Raw genomic sequence first — 21,746 nt, forward strand, 5'->3', positions numbered from 1 at the left:
ACACCATCAAATATGACAACTTAGATGCCTAGAAAGATATGAAATAGCTTAATTAAACCGATTACATGATGGTATGTCTTAGGTAAGGACAACTAAGCATAAGGTGAAGTAATATGGGGCAATGAGGTTAAATGCTAAACCCTAGCCTGTAGAGAAAGATATTCCATTTCGCCACTGTCATGGAATATCCGGATATGGTTGATCTAATATCCAAATATTGATATCCGGATATGATATCCAGATATGGCATATCCCATATCCGGATATGTCCCCGAAAAATATTCGGATATTCTGGGCGAACAGGAGTAAAAATGAATGTTTTAAAAGAAAGGCTTGTGACTTTATGGAACTTAAATATGTAAGGCTTAAACCCACTTCTAAGGAGTGTGGTTCCTTAATAAATATGAATGAAAAGGAAAATAGCTATAATAAATAATTTAGATGTGAACAGATATCTTAGGGTGTGTCTTTATTACATGTCATGGTTGACTAGATAATAGAAGAAATTGGTAACATTGTCATGAAATGAATAATTAATTATGTTGATGGTTAAGTATGACAATAAAATAATTAGTGGATAATTTTGATATCAATGGACATTACAAGTAAATAATTAACGATGATTATGATAATAGGTAAGTGTAAGATTAATCATGCAAATTGTAACATGTAGGATAAAGGAAAAAGTTTATCCGCATTTCTCACTTAGTAATTCTAACGTTAATTCCGCTGCAAGTAAGTAATATTAAGTTGCGCTTAATACCATTCTGATGTTAACAAACCAGGTATACACAGGGTGTTACAAGGATGCTATACAAAAAAAGATCAATTAACAGTGAGTCTCCGTGTACGGGTTTATGACAGGGATTTGGAATTGTTTGAGGTTGAGGACCCTTACAACCAATCTACACATGATGTTGGTGACATAATGAGGGTGGACTTGATCAATCGCAAATGTCAATATAGGAAGTTCACAACTAGAAGGTATCCTTACAGCCACGTCTTAGCAGTGTGCATGGCAGAGAAGTTGAACCATTACGATTATGTTGACCCTGTATTCTCCATTCCACACATTGCTAAGGTTTATGCTGCACACTGGTATCCGATAGGCAATGAGTCGTTGATTCCACAAGGCAATGGCCAAACCATTATCTCGAATGCAAATTTGGTTCACTCACAGGGAAGACCAAAGTCTTTAAGGATACAGAATGAGATGGATTGAGTAGAGTCTCAACCCTCAAGCAGTCATAGTAGATGTAGGCAGTAAAAGCAAGTTGGTCATAACATACGTACATGTCCAATGAGGAAACACAGACTTGAATTATCTTTTGCAATGAGTTATGTAATGAATTGTTCATGTATTGTGATTTGTATTGTAATGTGATGTATGCAAATTTTGTTCATGTATTGTTCATATATTGTGATTTGAATTGTTCATGTATTGAATGTTGGACAAGTGGCTTCAATACTCAAGAGGGGGGTGAATTGAGTTTTACAAAATCTTTTCGCAAAGTGCCTCCATTGATATTTTAAAGAGTATTTCTTCAGTAAAGTGATTTAGTAAGGAAAAACCTAAGTGTGAGAGCAAGTGTGTGAACAATAACGTAAGCAAGCAAATATATAAATAAATCTAAAAATGCAATTTCAATACTAAAGTAAGAGGTTTAAGGTTAGAGAAATTGCAAACTAGATGTATCCTGGTTCGGTCACCACCACCGTGACCTACGTCCAGACTAAAGCCGCTCGATCAATTCTTTTCACTAACTATCAAGCTTGAGGGTGCTTGACAAACCTCTACAACCTTTCAAGACTTCGGGCTCTTAATGCCTTATAAATTTTTTTACTCGAAATTTTCTTAGGAATTTGGTGACCTCTCAAGTGTATAGGGTCCACTCCCCTAACTATTCAAAAAATCAAATGGAGGTGTTTAAACAATGGCTAAGTACTCTCAAAGTACAAATAATACAAGTTGAAGAACTATGGGTATTGACACTCTCACAAGAATAAAGCTTAAAGATGATTTATGATCAAGATGATTGAAAGTAAGCAAATAATGTGAAATAAAGCAAGATAATGATCAAGAAGAGTTGTCCAATCAATAGAACAATGGTCTCAATTTATAGAGGGCCCCCAAGAGCCTTTGCACACCTATTTTCGCAAAACTAGCCGTTTATAGCCGTTGTTTTCGTCTTCTAGTGCAATAGGAATCGATTCCTAATAAGTGGGAATCGATTCCAAATGAGTGGAAATCAATTCCCAACTTTTCAGATGAGTGGGAATCGATTCCTGCTCACAAGGAATCGATTCCCAACTTCTTAGAAAGGTTGGAAATATGTTTATAATTATTTAAAAACCTTTTCAAACATGTTTTTATAAATGCGTGATGTTTATAATTTAATCAATTAAACCAGTGTTGTAAGCTATATGGATCTCTTTCCACGAGTATTTTTTGGTCCAATGAGTTTCTATACTCATGAACTCAGTAAATGTGACTTGGGGAAGGGATTTGTGGTCTCAAAATACATATATGCTTACATGATTCCCTAAATGTACGAAAATTGCTATTAAAGTTAGTTTCGATGTACCAAAACATTATTTAGTATTTTTAAATACATAAACTTGATTCATTTCATATGTACTCGTATATTATGACTAGTTCAAATCATTTGTTACGACTTCAACAGCATAAAACAAGTAGACATCCATTTCATTACATAAAAGGTTCGGTACATAAAGGAAATACACAAAATAAATTGCAAGAACAAAATAAATGCATATAGACATCCCTAAATCTTCTCCCCCGCGTCATCTGACTCAGTCTCCTCCTCCTCTTCATCTGACACATCAGCCCCCTCCTCAGCCTCTCGTCCTCATGCAATCTCTAGACGACCAAACCTTTCCTCTAATCCCTTGAATTGTCCCTGAATGTGCTAAAACCTTTCATTCCTCTTTTCTATGTGGCTCTTCCACCTTCTTTTCTATTTAAGCTCTAATTTACCTATCCTCTTAAGTGTGGCATTGATGCCTTTCATGACATCACGAAAGGAAAATTCACCCTCAGGCTCAACAATCTCCTCCATGTCAACATGATCATCCTCATCATCATCATCTGCTTCAGCCTCAACCATGTTTGCATCTGGGGAAACATCAGGGACCTCAATCTCACCTTGTATTGAGAATTGCCACACACCCTACCTATTCTTGGAGATCTTTCACTACTCCAATAGACGCTTCCCAAACTTGGCATTATAGCCTGTGCAGCTCTTCAGCTGGCCAGTGTCCATGGGAACACCAAAATACTCCAATATCCTCTGAACTAGAGAGGAAAGTTGAAGTGCACCCTTATACTTGGCTTTGACCATTATCGAGCAAATATAGTGCCTCCAATTCACCTGTACGCCATGACGGATAGCCCACATTATATGAATGTCACCCTTAAGCACCTTTGAATGATTGAAAGCTCGTGGCAACAATATATGGGTGATGACGTAGTGCAATATATGAGCATCAACACTAAGGGTATGCATGACAACCATTCTATTTCCTAGCACTGTTTATGAAAAGAAACAATTCTTTTCTATTTCTACGCCTTGGAACAGTTTTTGAGAAAAAAATTGTGTTTGATAACATGTTCTATTTTTATTCCGAGAATAGAAGTGTGTTTGATAACACAAATTAATATAATAAAATTAATTCCTATTAAATATAAAAAAATTTCGGATCATCACTTTTCGTTCCATATGGTGTGGGTGTGGTTGTGGTGGTGGTGGCGGTGCTACGGTAGTGGTGGTGGCAGTGACGTGGTGAAGATAGTGGTGGTGGTTGTGATGGCAGTGGTTGCGACGATGGCGGTGGTAATGGTGGCGGCAGCGGTGGTAGTGGTGGTGGAGGTGACGACAGTGGCTGCGACAATGGTGGTGGGTATGGTGGTTGGTGGCGGCAACAATGGTAATAGTGGCATGGTGGTGGTGGTGGTGGTTGTGAAGGCATCATGATGGTGGTGGTAGCGGTGGTGGCAGTGGCTGCGGCGATGGCGGTAGGTGACAGTGGTGGTGGTGGTGGTGGAGATGGTGGTAGTGGTGGCGATGGCGTGGTGATGGTAGTGGCACGGGTGGTGTAGTGGTGGCGATGGTGGTGATGGTAATGGATGTGACGATGATGGTGGCGGTTGGTGGCGGCGGCGGCGGCGACAGTGGTGACGACAATGGTAGTTGGGGTTGGTGACAGTGGTGGCGATGGTAGTGGTGGCGATGGGGGTTATGGCAGTGGCGTGTGATGGCGATGGTGGCGGTGACGGCAGTGGTTGCAATGATGGTGGTGGTGGTTGGTGGCGATAATGGTGATGGTGGTGGTGGTAGTGGTGGGGTGGTGGTGGCAGCGGTGACAGTACTGGTGGTGGTGGTGACGGTGGCATGGTGGTAGTGATAGGTGGAGGTGGTGGTAAATGGTGGCGGTGTCATCGTGGTGGCGAGGGGTGGTGACGACGATACTAGTGGTATGATGACGGCGGCGACGATGGTGGCAGCAGTCGTGTCGGGATGATGGTGGTGGTGGTGATGATGGTAGAGGTAGAGAGTGATTGAGAGAGAGAAATGTTTCTCATTTTGTGCCCGGGAACAAAAAAGCATAAATTTTCTGATTCTTTTTTTGTTCCCCAGCACAAAAATTAAACCGGTTCATCCCGGGAACAAAAAAATAAACTGGTTTTATCAAACGAGTTTCCTATCCATTTCTGTTTCCGGGAACAAAAATTAAAAAAGAATTGATTTCGGTAAGGTTGTCATGCACACCCTAAGCAATCCAGTAGTATAATGAAGAGTTCACCCACGTCTGATATCAGGCCTCCTCTATAGCATCACCCCACATAAATCTAGGAATTGCTAAATTGCTATTGATATGAACCTCACCAAGAATAGTGAGATCCAAGACCAATTTATTTTGGATCGTTTCAACAATCAGGAATTTAAAACAAAAATAAAGAACCTTGACCCGTTATCTATGGAAGATAAAAACCAAAGGTATAAGAAAGATAAAGACGCCACACTCAAGAAAGAAGAAGGTGAGTGATAAGTCTGGTTTGAACGCCACAAGAATAAGCTTCTTAATAAGTTCAGAGTTCTAGATAAGAACCAAAGAGAATATACCTCTCTATTATATTATAACTTCTAAGTCTGTTTACAAAGGCCTTAATCCCTCTTATTTATACTAAAAGTCTATATTGAAACATCCCTCTAAGAATAGGAAAAAACATATCACTTGGAGACAAGACACATCACTTGGGGAAAAGACACATCACTTGGGAAAAGATAAAATAAACCCACTAAATTATTATTACATTGATAATATCAACTCCACTAAGCTTTTATTATTTTGATGCTACTAATTCCACTCATCCTCCTTTGCATTGATGGCATTGACTAAATTCTGATTAGGATTTGATTTGGACTTGATGTCTTCATGATTAGTCCATAATTCTTGAATCATCCCACTAAGAGTTTTCTTAAACTTTTTGGCCCTTGATCTTGTGATTGGCCCATTTGAAAACTGTAATGGATCATTTTGTATTGTCTCCTTATTCATATCAGCTATCCACATCATACTCCATTGTGGAAGACCATCAAAGTCGTAGCCTAATAGCTCCAACCATATCAGAGCCGTCATGACTATGTCCAGCCCGTAGACGCGGGACCTTAGCTCACCTTATATGTAGTTGAGGTTATGGTAGAAGGCTCTCACCATAACCTCTGAATAGGGACACATGATCTCAGCCAACACGCTCAGATGTGCCCCCTCCAACACCGCTACTATGTCAAATCCTCCATCATAAAGAATTCTGTATCAAGTGAGTTCGGCTGACAAATGGGTCTGCTCATAAAATCTCGTATAAATGCAGCATGTCCCGAAGGATCATCTTCAAACAAATAGCCAAATGAGAGGTCCACGTAGAGGTGGCAAAGAGGGCGGCCCACCCCGCCCCGTCATCAACCCACCAAAAAATTAGCCAGCCCGCCCCACTTTTGAAATTGAGCTGAAAAACTCAGCCCGACCCGCCATTTTTGGCGGGTTGGCCCGTCAGCCCGAGCCTATTTTACACTGACCCATCTTGGCTCGCCATAAATCCGCCAAAAAATGAGCCAGCCCCGCTTTTGAGATGGATTAAAAAACTCAGCTTGCCTCACCCCATTTAGAGGGTGGGGCGAGTTGGTCCGCCGAGCCGAGCCCGTTTTGCCGGCTCTAGGTCCACGGACTCAGTGTTAGCCTCTTGTGGCCTTGTAGAAGAAGGACGGTTCTGGCGTTGCTTCGTCCGTCTTTTACCATCGGTGTTCTTACCATATCGTCTACGGGCAGCATGATAAGGGAAGGAAACCTACAATAACACATGATCGGAAAATCAACAAACAGAAATAAACATAATCGGAAAAAAAAATCAGAACTGAAATTCGTAGGAAAAAAATTCCCAAAACCTATGAAACCTAGACCCCAAACCATGTACATTCATGAAAACCTAAAGTAAACACGCATAAAATCGAAGAATCAATGCAAAAAAGAGAGCCATTCAAACCAAACCACTTTCAATCAATCCAGGTTTCATGAATCCAAAATAAAAAATCTAATTTTTTTTTGGAGGAAATCGAATAATACATACCAATATGAGAGTGTATACACTTTGATGTTTATTTCTGAACCCACCACGCATTTTTGGGCAAAAATCCAAAGGGATGAGGCTTTGAGTGTTTGTGATCGATTAGGGTGTGATTAATAACCCCACCCACAAATAGGGTGTTTAAAAAAGGTCACTGACATTATTTAGTCGATTAAGTACTGTGGCTTAATCGATTAAATCACGGGATTTGTGTTTTCTATGCTTTTTAACTGTTTAATGATTAAGCCCGTGGGTTAATCGATTAAACAGAGGCAGATTAGTGGAATGCTTCAGGGGAGGAGCAAAAAGGATATTATCTAATTGATGGAGGGCAAAATAGTCAAAAAGTCGATGTTGATAACAATAGAAGCTATTTCTTTATTATAGATTTTAAGAACTTAGTTATAGTTTTATAATAAACATCTAATTGAAAAATTAGTTAAATACAAAAAAAAATTATAAACAAAAAATCCTATTAAAAATGTTTAAATTATACGAGACCGTTTAATTTTTTTTTTTTTGGTATCCCACATGCAAATTTTTTTAATTAAATTATAAAAACTTACAAAATAAATTATCCGATTATAAATTCTTTGAAGACAAATGTCAAGAGTTTACTATTTCTTATTTTTTTAATAAATAAATTATCTAATTATAAATATTTTTTTAACATTCCATATTAATGGATTCAAATTTTGATAACTTTGATCACTGTAAATCCATATTTTAATATAAGTTTACCTCTTTTATACTATTTAAAGTTTTATATAAATGCATTTTTAAGTTTTAGAATATATATATATATATATATATATATATATATATATATATATATATATATTAAATCTACAGTTAATTTTAATGTAAAAATCATAATATATATATATATATAAATTATTTAGCGTATCAAACTAATATCTTATTTTATTATTCAAATGTATAATTATAATTTTTTTAAATTCACATATTTATTTATTTAAAATAAAATAATTTCCAGTAATGTTATATTTATTTTTGTATTAAAAAGAGTTAATTGTTTTTAGGATTTATCATTACTCTATTAATTTCAAAATTATGTCATTTGACGAAATAATTTTATCTCCCGATAATCAAAACATTTTTCCTTTTTTTTTGGGGTTATCATTTCTGCTTTAGTGGTAGAAATTTTTTTATGCCACTTAGACATAAAACAATGAGAGAGAAAGCATAGAGGAAGGTGAGATACGACACATTCCTTTTTTTGTCTCAATGGTAGAAAAAAATATCTGCCACAGAGCAGAAATGATAATCCTTTTTTTTTATTTAAAAGTTAACAAATTTATTCTTATATTCACACAAAGAAGAAAGAACGTGGGAGATGGTAAAATTCAGAAAAGAAAAGAAAAATTGTAAACCGTCAATTAAGAATTAATCTAATAGAGAAAAAAAAAAGATGGTAAAACATATAGGTTGTAAGAATAACATTTCCAATAAAATTTAGTATTATTGATAAACAAGACACTTTGTAAATGAAATGTCAAAGATATTCCTAATTATAAATTAAATCTTCTAATATTATATAAACTACGTATTAAAAAATAATTCAGTTATAAAACAACAAATAATTTTATCATTTTCAAAATATTCTTTATTTTTAATTAATTAAAAAATTCAAATTCAAAATTTTCAAGAGTTTTTCAAATAATGATTATATGAATCAATTTTTCGAACGAAATCTTGAAATATGAAAAATTAAGTTAATTCTATTCAATAAAAATTTTATTAATTAATATTTTTATACAATATCATATTGAAACTGTCATAATCTGTCAACAAATATAATCATGCCAATTGATATATATATATATAATAAACTGTTTAATATTCAAAATATGAAGAAATATACGTGACATATTAAATCAATGTTATCATAACCGGATCGATCATTGACCCGGTCGGGATACCGGGTCATTGGGTCAATAGCTCAACCGGTGAGTCATAGGTTGAACTGCATGATCCAGATATATGACATATTAAATCAATGTTATCAAAATCGGATCGATCATTGACCCGGTCGGGATACCGGGTCATTGGTTCAAAAGCTCAACCTCTGAGTCATGGGTTGAACTGCATGACCCGGATATATATACATACACACACAAACACACGTAAATCATGCTCTCCTGCGACGAGAGCAAAAATTTTTCCTGCACAAATTCGTTTTCTGTGCCAATTAATTTTTTTCTTTTTTAATATAAAATGTGGGACCCACATTTAATTTGTCTCTACTTTTTTTCTCTCATACTATCCTACGTTTGTTTTCTGTGCCGCACAAATTCATTTTCAGTGCCAATTAATTTTACTGCATATAAATTATCTGCAGTAAGCCAAAAAATGAGGGTAACGTAGTGGTAAGAGGTGGCGCTGTGCTCCTCACTCCAAAGGGGATTGGTTTGATTCCCAGAAAATCTCTGGTACCGATTTTCTCTTTAAACCGGATTTTTTAGTTACAAAATATTTCATTTTTCGCAATAGGTGGAAATCGAACCCAGCACACTGGAGTGAGGAGCGCCACTTCATACCACTAGGCTACCATCACTTGTTGAATAAAATGCACCATTTAATATATTTATTATATAACTATTAAGTTAACAGAATTATTTCAAAAATTGCATCTGATGGGATTCGAACCCCTAGCATTGAGGATATACAACACAGTAAATATCATTAGACTACATTAGGTTATTGCTGAGATGGCACCATTTAAAATATTTATTATATAATTAAGTATAAAATATAAATTTATATATATATATATATATATATATATATATATATATATATATATATATATCCGGTTCATGCGGTTTAATCAGTGATCCACCGGTTGAACCATTGACCCAGTGACCCGGTACCTCAGCCAGGTCAATGACCGATTCGATTCTAATAACATTGGTTTTAATTAATAATTATTATGCAAATAATATTTTTTTTAACATTCCAAATTAATGGATTCAAATTTTGATAACTTATAGATTACCGGAAATCAATATTTTAATATAGGGGTTTCAACTTCACCTATGGGAGAAGTTTGAAACATGCATTAGGCGCAAAGTTGTGGTGAGGCGAAGAAAAATAAATAATAGGCACGAATTTTGAACTGAGAGTGACACGAGAAGATAACTTTCCACTAACATGAGAACTATTTATGTCTTTAATACAAGTTTACCTCTTTTATACTATTTAAATTTTGGAAAAAATTATTCTTGTGTAATAAGTTAGGTGATGGACTCCACTACTATGTGTCTATGAAATATTTTTTTTTTCTCTCATTCAATATGAGATTAGATAAGCGCTTAATTTTTATATAAATGCATTTTCTATGTATATTATAAATGCAATTTTAAGTGTATACACACACATATATATATATATATATATTAACTCTACATTTAATTTTAATGTAAATATCATATAAAAGTAAATAAAATAATTTAGTGTTTACCAAAATAAAATAAAATAAAATAATTTAGCATATCAAGCTAATATCCTATTTTATTATTCAAATGTATAATTAGAATTTTATAAAATTGACGTATTAAATTTATTTTAAAAATAATAGTTTTCGGCTAATGTTATATATATATATTTTATTATAATATATTATATTTTTTTATATCTCTATCAATTTTTAATTGGGGAAGGTTATAATTACCACTAATTAAAATATAACCTCTTTTGTTTAAAAAAATAAAATAAAAACATGTGTAATATAAATAGAGATAGGTTATTCTACCTACTATATTTTCTACATATCTTTGCTTATCACTTATTAATATCGTTAGATCAGAATCTCAATAGGAGAGAGAAATAAAAAAGAGTAAATACCCTTTTTCGTCCCTGACAATTTTCACGAAGTCCCTTTTGGTCCTCAACAATTAAAAATGCTCATTTTGGTCCTTAATTTTACAAAAATAGGGCCACGTTTGTCCTTCTGTTAGTTGGCATCCAACGACCCAACTAACGGAGCACACGTGAAACGTTAGTTTGCCGAGTCACCATTAAGTATGCCAGCGTGGAAGTAATACGACGCTGTTTTGAACATGCCTTATGTTTTCTTGGAGTTTTGGACAGTTGACCCTAGCATTGAAGGCTCTATTTGGTCCCTGACAAATTTATCGAGGCCTTATTTGGTCCTTAACACTAAAAAAATGGACATGAGCACAGAAGTTGCAAGGCATATTGCAGCAAACCACAAACCTTTCAAACCACCACTGCAGCAATCCAATGGCCCTATTTTAAATGTATGATTGCAACTTAGTGGAACCTCAATGCTTCTAGAACTTTGTAATCTATCAATCAACATGGAACTTGTGTTTGAGGGGTATACCTAATCTTATCTTCTTCCTGGAAATATATCACACTCCCTTGCCGTTATCATGTTCTAATGCTAAGTACCTAAGTTAGTCTTTTTAACAAATTTCACATGGAACTTGTGTTTCAGGGGTTGTCACCTTGCCAAGCAGGCATTTGATGTAGCAATCTTGAGTTGGATACTCCTGAGTGAGGAATCTTACAAAGACAGCACACTCATTATGCAGCTTATGAGGGATAACCTCACCTTGTGGACTTCTAACATCCCTGAAGATGGAGGTATAAATTAACGTTGTTCTGTAAACTTGGTAATCTGATCTGCAATGGAAATGAAATATATGAAATGTTTTATTTTGATTTGATAGAATATCCTTCAGATATAGTTGACATTATGGTGATTTATATAATTGTTCATCTGTGACTACTGTGACTAGTAGAGCCTTTCTTTTGATGTTTTGTTTATTTAGACAGGAGTTTGTGTTGATAACAAACTACTTTCAGATTGGTCTTTTCTGTCTCTGTGAAATTGTTAGTAGAATAAGTTTTCCTACTGACTTTATATAGTTATATTTAGTATCAGAACAAGTTCCAAAAGGAAGAGATAGTAATCAGGCTTACAGAACTTTATCTTTATTTTGTTCCATGAAATGTCAAAATTTTAACATAATTCCATGTTGATGGTCAAAATTTCATAGTCTTGAAGAAAAGCTGCAGCCTAACTTTTAGTTGAAATAAAGAATCAAAACAGCCTGCTAGAAGTTCTAAGAAATCAGATCAAGCTGTTAGTGATTCATTTCTCCGTGGAAGAGATAAAGCTGAGTTAGAATTTGATCTCATTGTTGAGCTTTACCAAAACTAATTTCTTCATAGCTCTTTTAATCTGAGTTAAGTAAATCTGTGGAACCAAGAACCAACTTAATGGTATCTGATCCTCGTTGCTTCATATTTTATATTTTTGCTTTCTTCTACTTATCAAAATTATCTGATACAAATGTTACTGATAATTATCAATGGGAAATATGTGACTCTATTAACTTATTAGGATTAAGTTGCTGAATTTTTAAGTTGACGGTTGGGGTTTGTATATGTAACTGGAATTTGATTAGAATTTTATAGATAGATGATCCTCATGAACTTGGTCGCTGGCTTGGCTCATTGGTGGTTCTGTAATTTGTCTTTAGAGTTTATTTTTGAATTAGAATTAGCTTAGTTTTTCCATTTTTCAGGTACTTAATTACTTGTTGTTTTGGTGAAAATGTATTTCATTACTTTTGTCTTTTATTAAAATAATATTTGCCTCCGTTCTTTATTTTCTTCTATCAAGTTTGTATTGGAGGTTTATTTATACAATTGTGCGTGTCATCGTACAAGTAATCTTTGATCTAGTTATGCTTCTTGTGCTCAGAAATTTTTGCGCCAGTTGTATTTGCTCTCTTATTCTAAGTTAACAAGAAAGCTTCTTTAGAGGAAATACATGCTAAGCAATGTTTTGAAAAAAAAAGTATTCTATTGTATGAAAGATCAACGTCAAGTAAGGGGCATGCTGTGTACATCAATAATAATATAGCAAACAATCAAGTGTTCTGTTTGGTTACTATCAACACATTTTTATCATGGTTTACTATCTACTGTACCTCCATTTTGCAATTGTTGCTCTCGTCTCAAACTTATCTCAGGTCTTCCTTTGCATTTTTTGTTATTTGTGTGGGCCTTCCAACCTATCTTCAGCATGTGTTAATTCCGTGGTTCTTTAAGTACACGTTTTTTTAACAGCTGAAGAACAAAAAGGGGATTCTGCCCGAGCTGCTGGAGGTGATGATGCAGAGGTGTTCATGTCCATTTTTTTTAGTGTTAAGGACTAAATAAGGCTTTGATAAATTTGTTAGAGAGCAAATATGACCTTCGATGCTAGGGTCAGCTGTCCAAAACTCCAAGAAGACATAAGGGCATATTCAAAACGACGTCGTATCACTTCCACACTGGAATACTTAACGGTGACTCAGCAAACTAACATTCCACGTGTGCTCCGTTAGTTGGGCCGTTGGATGCCAACTAACGGAAGAACAAACATGACCCTATTTTTGTAAAATTAAGGACTAAAATGAGTCTTTTTTATTGTTGGGGACTAAAATAGACTTCGTGAAAATTGTCAGGGACGAAAAATGGTATTTACTCAATAAAAAATGTAGTTGGGATTCTGATCTAACAGTGTTGAAAGGTGGTAGGCAAAGGTAAGCAGAAAAAATGATAGATAGAATAACCCATCCCATATGAATATTATGCAACAGGAAAAAAAAAGTTACTTCCTTGCCCAGACAATGAAAATGTGGGGTCCACAATTTTTCTTTTCTCTTTTCTTCTATCAGTTTGTCTCTCTTCACTTTTGTCTCGCTGGAAATATTGAGGATTCCTATAACATAATACTTGTATGTGATAGGTTATTCTACCTATCATATTTTTTGCCTACTATCCTCCAATATCATTAGATCAGAATCTCAGAAGGAGAGAGAAAGATAAATGTTAGTTAAGATTATGATCTAACAGTGTTTTAGGGTAGTAAGCAAAGTTAGACTAAAAAAATGGCAAGTAGAATAACCTATCCCTACTTGTATAACCCTAAAAATATAACCTCTTCCAAAAAATGATAAGTATAACTTTTCTTTTTTAAATTATTGAAAAATTGTTTGTTATGTTAAACGACACAACTTATGTTATTTCACTCTCACAAAGAGATGAGGCTCACATTTTATTTTACTTTGTCCTCTCTCTCTCCCTTATATCTATCTCTTTCTCTCGCTTAAAATGACATAACTTTACCTCCTTAAAAATTACACACAATTTTTCTTTAAATTATATTGAGGAAATAATTTTATCTCCAAATGCAATGGAATTCGAAACATTTTTCGTTTTTTTACTTAAAATTTAAAAAACTTATTCTTATATTCTCACAAGATAGCGCCGGAAGCAGCTGGGAAGTCGGAGAGTCTGAGACAGCCACCCGACGCCGCCGCTCTCCACGGCGGTCACCGGTGAGTCTCTCACCTTGCTTGGCTTTAGTTTCATTATCGGGTTCAGATCTCGAGTGTCTTCTTCGTCACGGAGCGTTTCTCTAATTAAGATTTTTTTTTTCTCTTACTTTTTTTTTCGGGTTATCAGAATAATTGACAATCAGTGTAAAGTGGAAGGAAATTGAAAGAAAGCTTGAAAGTTTGTTGTTCAATCTTTTGAACGGGTGTGTGGTTGAGATTGGAGAAGGAGAATGAATAAAAGTGGAGCAGTTGGAGGAGGAGGAGGGTTAGGTGGTGGTGGTGGTGGAAGCGGGCCTACTGCGGCGGCGGCTGCGGCGGCTGCTCAGAAGCAGAAAACGCTGTTGGTTAAAGTGGAAGGTGATATCGCAAATATTGTAGACAATTTCAGCCACCTCGTCAATGTTGCCAGGGTAGGGTATATTTAATTCCCTCGTGCATTTTCATACCTTTGGATTTTGTTGTTCTGATAAGTGATAACCCATTGCCACGTATATTTTGTAATTGTCATTTTCAAATTGAAGAAACTATGAACTTTGTCTCTCACTCTATATGGTTAACATGGAAGCACAAAAAGGGTAGCCTTGGTGCTATGAAGTTCTAGGATTCAGGAAAGGGTGACATCCATTGTGTTGGTTTATAGTAGGCAGCTTTATCTTGCATTTGCAATGAGATGATTATGTGATTCATCAAACTTGCTACATTTGGGTCAGGTGGCCACAACACCAACTTTGTGTCAAGTTCCTCTTCAAAATATTTGCCATACCCATACTCCTTGCTGCATTTAACATTTTTTTTTTTTTACTTTTGTAATTTTGAACTTGTATTCCAATAATATGGGTTTTCCCTTTGTGGACAAGCTTGGAGCAGTGATGAAATTGTTCCGACTTGAAGATCACCAGTTCGAGTCGAGGAAACAGTCTATTTATGAAAATGCACAATTGACCCTTGCACCTTCCTTTGCAAAGTTAGGGAGCGTTGTGCACAAGGGTTTGCTTTTATACCAATAATATGGATGAGAATAGCACAATAATTTGACAAGTGATAGCATTTTGTTATGTCTGCAATTGCTCATGCTAACTTTTAAAACATCGATTCTTTCTTTTGATTTAAGATTTGTGTTTTTATGTTAATTTTATACTAATTTTATATGTTGTACTATAGTTGTGTCATGTCCTATAGCTTTTAAAACTTGTCGTATTTCCGTGTCCGTTTCATGTTAAGTCATTGTCCCATGTCGTATCCATTCTTTCTTGATGGTTACTGGCATTCAATTAATCCAAAATTTAATTCATGTTAATTATGGGAATATGGTTTTTCCAAATGATGGTCTTTGTAATTTTTCATTCCCATTTTGATACCTTATGGATTTGATTGTTTTAATAAATGACAATCCTGGTATCTTGTGTAATTGCATCTTGGAGATTGGCGTTTTGATTGCACGGAAGCAAATATGAAGTCTGACATTATTTGGTTAATGATATCTAATTAATCTTTGGTTTGATGCGTCAGCTTTTGGGATTGGAATTTGTTTTATTTTTTACCCAAATCCAATGATGGACTTTTGAACACTGTACAATTTGAGTGCCATTTGGAAGTCATAATTTGCTGTCTGGCTTGATCTTCTTATAATTATAGTTTGATAATTTGGTTCCTACACTACATGCATGCAATGCAACTTTGTATTAACTTGTAAAACAAATTATATTTTGTTCTTGAAGGAATATAGGTTAACTCTGAGCTTTCAATTGTATATGTCACATGACATATAGAACTTGCAATGGGTTAGAGTGAAGAGAAGAGTGATAGAGGACACTAAGGATGAGCTACATGATTTGTCTTATAGAACTGATTTAGGTGAAAATCAAATTAAATGTGTTTGGTCACTGTTGTCTTATTCATTGAGATGCCTAAACAATGAGAAGGCAGTTTAGGCACAATGAAAGTGATAGGAACCGAATGAAAATAGTCTAGAATTGTTGGAGAATGGTAAAGAAACCACAAAGATGGGATTATGGGAAAGGAGAATTATGTTATCCAGTTATGAAAAGAGAGAGAGAATGTACAAGGAGATAATCTCCGTCACAAACCCTAAGTTAACAAACTATCATTTCAATTTGCTCTATTACGTAAAACTCATGGTATTTAAGCTTTAACTCCTAACTAACTATTGCTGTAACCATTTGTGTTAACTAACTAACCTACTGCCCCTTACTGTTTATCCCTCCTGGGATATACCCTCCGAACCTTTCTCCTTATTAGAGAAGCTGGCTTGTTTTTGTGCCAGACAGAAAGGACCAAGACTTCGTAATGGAAGAGGCACGTATGAAAGAAACTATCTTTATTGGGCAATGCCATTTGCATTGAGAATATGTTGAGTGTATCCTTTATAGATACCTGCCATTAGCAGTTCCACTAGGAGGTTTGGATGGGGTTTAGGGATAAAGATAAACATGATTTTTTTGAGAATGTTAATGTCAGATTTCTTCTCTTTGTTGTTTATATCTTGGAAATAGAAAACAGTGTATGTTTCATTGTCAATATTTAGTTTAAGAGAATAAAATTGCCCAAGTGTATCAATGGAAATGAGTCACAATTTTTTGTCGTCATGTCTCTTTATGTTCAGGGATCCCACATCAATAGATAAAGATGTATCTCTTTTACTTTTTGTGAATAACTTCTTCTTGTTAGTTTTTGTAACTCCAAGAAAATGGTGAATGTAGCCTCATCCAATTGACTAATTGTGTGTTATCAAACACTAGTAATAGTTGGAATGTATTCAATTTTCTGTATGTGCATAATTTATTTGCTCAATTCATACAACTGTGCATATTTTCAGGTAAATGATCCACCGGTTAGAAATTCACAGGAAGCTTTTATGATGGAGATGCGTGCTGCTAGAATGGTAAGAATGCAGTTGTGTTGATTCTTATGCTTCTAAGCAAGCATGCCTGCAAAGACATCATGTCTTTTATTTGAGTTTTATAAGGGTTTGTTTGGTGTGACGTATAAGACATGATAGTATAAGTTTATACTATACGTTATGACATTTTCAGTTGTTTGGTGTCAGTATGGAGAGAAGTTTGCTTGTCAGTACCTTACCTCCTATAGGAGTGGTGTGTTGTGTCTGACTACACTAGAAATTTTACACTTTGCAATTAGTTCTTTTATGTGGTGTATCTTAATCAATACTTGTAGATATAATTCAATTAAAATTATATGTTTTTGTCTTTCATTCATACTAAATTATTTCTTTCAAAAGTAACAATAGTATCTCTCCTTTGTTTTATACAAGCCTTGTTTAGTATGCTCAATTTGACAGGTTTAGTGTTTGCCTTTAAGGGCTACTGAGATCATTTTCTTTTCCCCATATTTGTATATTGATCAATAAAACAGGTCCAGGCAGCAGATTCTCTACTTAAGTTGGTGTCAGAGCTGAAGCAGACAGCTATCTTTTCAGGATTTGCTTCTCTTAATGACCATGTAGAGCAAAGAAAGGTTGAATTTAACCAACTTGGAGAAAAAACAGACCGCCTATTATCTAGAATTGGAGAAGAAGCTGCTGCTAGCCTGAAAGAACTTGAATCTCATTATTCTTCTTCTGCACAGAAGACTATTCAAAATCTGCAACCGTAGTGAGATTCTTGAGAATCTATTAATGCAGCTTGCACCAGTCGCTTGATATTTTTCTGGTATAAAAGCCACTTAATTTTTTTTAAGCTCTATTATTTCCTTGTTTGGATGACTATTATTTAGGACTAGGAAGTAGAAACTGTTATTCTATTACTGAGAAAATGGAAAGGAATATAGCCTCACTCGTTTTGAGTGTATGGGTGTAATTGTGGCAATATGGAATGGGGAATCAATTTGGAAAGGGGGAGAATCGTTGTGCACTCATTCAAATGATTACTAATTACTGAGAAGCAAACAATCTCAAATGCTATAGCTGCTGTGACAGGTTTCTGATATATGAAACCTTATATTTCTCATCTCAACATTATCAAAAGCAAAGATTACAGGGATTATTACAAGTTTCATACGGAAAATATGAATGTGTTGCATAAAAGGGAGACATAATCATACGAATAAGGTGATTGATGTGCTGGCATTTGACTTCAGATATCTGAGAATTTTCATTATATTTACAATTATCTTCCCTGAAATTAGCGATAATTCCAGTGTCGTTTCGTTTGAAAAAATTAAACTAACTTTCTTTTATTTTTTAGGGTACCTTGTGTAGGGTCCATATATGAAGTTGGTAGATTTATGTAACTTCCTGAGAATAAGTGTCAAAGTGAAAGAACTGTACATAAAATAAGAAATGTATATTTATTATTATTATTATTTTTAAATAAGAAAAGCGTTAACGTAATATGCACAAATCTTAAGGTAGGTAAGTGTAATTACCCTTTACCTTTTTAATCTTATGGGAAATATTTATGCTCCAGCATTTTTATAGATTCCACTTTTACTTTATTTTTTTAGTAATTATCTATTCATTTTTTAATATTACAAAATTTTACACTCATACTAATTTCTAACTTACTAGAAAATAATCATATCAAAAATTACTGAAAAAGAATAATATTTTAGTTTGAGTTCAAAGTCACATGTCTTTTTTTTTGGGGCTTTTTGACCCTTATAACTCTTTATTAATAATTAATTACCAAATTGACCTTCATTATAAACTATTTCTAAAATTTAACCCTCTCAAAAAATATAACATCAATCTGTCCTTATTTGACCGTTGACCACCAAGCTTACCCGGGTACACCCCACCCTACCCGAGTATTTTTTAAAATTTTGTGCCTACCCGGGTAGGGAGGGGTGTACCCGAGTATTTTTCTTGGCACCTGGGAAATTGCTTGAATTATTTACCCGGGTAGGGAGGAGTGTACCCGGGTATATCTCGACCAGAAACCCCAATATCAATGGGTTTCGGCTATTGTTGCGAGGTTTAGGTTTTTTGCCCCCCAAATCTCTCTCCCTTGACCTCTCTATTCCAAAACATTACACATATATTTCATCTCATCATTTCAGAAAGCTTAATTTTGGGTGGACATTGAGATTACACCTCCACACTCCTATTTTGTGCTCAAAAATCCGAACCAACCTCCAAACCCAAAACCTAGATCTAATTTTCGTGTGAAAGATGAGTTCAAGTCCAAACATGGTTTCTATAGTTATTTACTACAATGGAAAGCATTTTGAAGGTCCGAACGGTGTTTGATTTGAAGGAAAAACAAAAATGATGAAAATCAAACTGGACACTACATGCAATGAATTGAAGGAGAGAATTCTCCAAAAAATGGGGTTAGAAGGCATACAATCCATCCATCGCATGATAGCCAGGTTAGAGACTGTAGTGGATATGGATACAATATACTACATTGGTAACGATATCAATGATGATGAAGGTGTGGAGTTCGTAACAGTTGCGTTTGTTGGATGAAAAGTATTAAAATATATTGAGGTATATGTTGAAGTTGATGCTGGTCAGTCTTCATCTTTACCGGTGCATACAACCACTACTGCACACTGTACTGGTCAAGAAGATACAGCTGTACGATCTTCCGCACCTCCTTATGTAGCATTGGATGAGGATGAAGAGGATGAAGATGAGGAGTATGTGGACAACAAAGATGAGGGAGAACCTAAAAGTGCTATTCCACAAGGTGATTCGTCGGACACTGACGTGGATGGAAATTTTGACGTTGACACGAGGGCGGTAAGTCTGGGTACCCCAGCCTTGTCACCACTTCATGTTGACCCAGTCAGTAGTGGTAAGTTATTAAATTTGGACATTTGCTTTGGACAATTTATTATTTATGGTGGTATTCATTCAGACAAATGAGAGTTGATCTTTAGGTGCAAGGACTGCGGTGGAGCCTTTCTGGAATGAAAGCCAACATTATTCCTTCATTAATTGGGCGCACCCTAATGACGAGTTGGAGATCCTATATGGGGATGATGACTTGCACGGAGGTTGGAAGTTAGGAGATCCATTATTTGTGCAACAAGAATTTGGCTCCAAACCTGAAATGCAACATGCTGTGAAGATACATTGTATGAAGGGGCGCAAGACAACCATAGTTGAAAAAAGCGACGAGTCAAGATTTGTTATGAAGTGTAAAAACCATGCTGACGGTTGTCCCTGGTATATGAGGGCAATTAAGCTGAAGAAAGGAGCTAATTGGGTGGTCCGTAAATGGGGTCAAGATCACACATGCCTGAATCAAGGCCTATCACAGGATCATAGACAGTTGGATTCAGATGTCATTTGTGCGGCTATAATGAGTATGTATTCTACCGTGTAATTAATGAAGCTTCTTTTTGAGAATATGGTAAAGTTATTTTTTTTTCCAGATATGTTAAAGGAAGATCCATCTACAAAACCAGTTCTGATACAAGAGAGAATACAGAGAATATATGGATACAACATAATGTACAGGAAGGCTTGGAAGGCAAAAATGAAGGCCATTGTTAAGTTGTATGGTGACTGGGAGAAATCGTATGGATTCATGCACAATTGGCTGACGTATATGACGCAGGTGAATGTGAGTTCTGTGTTCAAGCTTGATACAAATCAATGTTTTGACGAACGTCGGGTATATACAGACAGGGCCATATTTCACAGGGTTTTTTGGACATTTCACCAATGCATTGAAGCATTCAAATACTGCAAGCCTATAATTCAAATTGACGGCACTCATCTGTATGGGAAGTACATAGGAACTCTCTTGATTGCAACATCTCAGGATGGAGATGGATATCTGCTCCCTATTGCCTTTGTTGTTGTTCCTCCAGGTGAGAGGTTGGATGATTGGTCCTGGTTTCTTAGCCTTTTACGTTTTCATGTCACACATAGGCAAGGTATTTGTCTAATATCCGATCGTCATTGGACCATCATAAGTGCGGTGAAAGATCACGCTGGGTGGCAGCCTCCATATGCTTATAATGTATTTTGTCTACGTCACATCGGAAGCAACTTCAATACCCGCTTTAGGAATGTGGAATTGAAGAAAACGTTGATGAAATTAGGTAATGTATTAGCAGTTTAATTACTCACATATACATTATAACATCATAACTAACCAATTGCATATATGATGATTGTTTTACAGGGTACGCATGTTCAAAGATAAATTTTGACATTCGATACAAGGAATTTATCGACAACAATCATGAAGTTGCTTCATGGTTGGATGTGATTCCGAAAGAACAATGCTGCAGGTCGTATGATGAGGCAGGACGTAGGTTTGGTTATATGACAACCAACCTATCTGAGTGTGTGAATAAGGTGCTTCGTGGAGCACGTAATCTGCCGATAACTGCATTGGTCAAGATGACATTTAGTAGACTCGTTGAGTATTTCGTCAAGAGACGTGAAGCGATTGAAAAAGATATCTCACAAGGTTGGATAATTTCAAAGAAGGTTGAGGCAGCTTTGCAAAAAAATGATGAATTGGCCGGCACTTATCGTGTGAGGATATATGATAGTGAGCTGTTATTGTTTGAGGTTGAGGATGCCTACAATCAATCTACACACGAGGTTGGTGACACCATGAGAGTGGGTTTAATCAATCGTAAATGTCAGTGTGGTAGGTTTACAGCAAGTAGGTATCCCTGCAGCCATGTATTAGCAGTTTGCAAGGCAGCCAAGTTAAACCATTATGATTATGTGGATCCTATTTTTAAAATCCCAACCATTGCTAAAGTATATG

At 35.4% G+C, this 21,746-nt stretch overlaps 2 protein-coding genes across 2 annotated transcripts; both read left to right on the plus strand.

The window, feature by feature from the left end:
* Positions 1-619: 619 nt before the first annotated feature.
* LOC133309870 (uncharacterized) lies at positions 620-1,222 on the plus strand. The gene is made up of 2 exons (XM_061510723.1): positions 620-635; positions 786-1,222. Exons 1-2 carry the CDS (start codon positions 620-622, stop codon positions 1,220-1,222), a joined length of 453 nt encoding a protein of 150 aa, XP_061366707.1.
* Positions 1,223-13,889: 12,667 nt separating this feature from the next.
* LOC133309874 (mediator of RNA polymerase II transcription subunit 22a-like) lies at positions 13,890-18,012 on the plus strand. The gene is made up of 4 exons (XM_061510729.1): positions 13,890-14,025; positions 14,153-14,435; positions 16,862-16,927; positions 17,419-18,012. The coding sequence occupies exons 2-4, from the start codon at positions 14,256-14,258 to the stop codon at positions 17,656-17,658; spliced, it is 486 nt and encodes a 161-aa protein (XP_061366713.1). The 5' UTR covers positions 13,890-14,025; positions 14,153-14,255; the 3' UTR covers positions 17,659-18,012.
* Positions 18,013-21,746: the final 3,734 nt, after the last annotated feature.

This window comes from Gastrolobium bilobum, unplaced genomic scaffold (genome assembly GCF_033153095.1).
Source record: "Gastrolobium bilobum isolate Gb01-03AN ecotype WA unplaced genomic scaffold, APGP_CSIRO_Gbil_v1 utg11321, whole genome shotgun sequence".
Lineage (NCBI taxonomy): Eukaryota > Viridiplantae > Streptophyta > Magnoliopsida > Fabales > Fabaceae > Gastrolobium > Gastrolobium bilobum.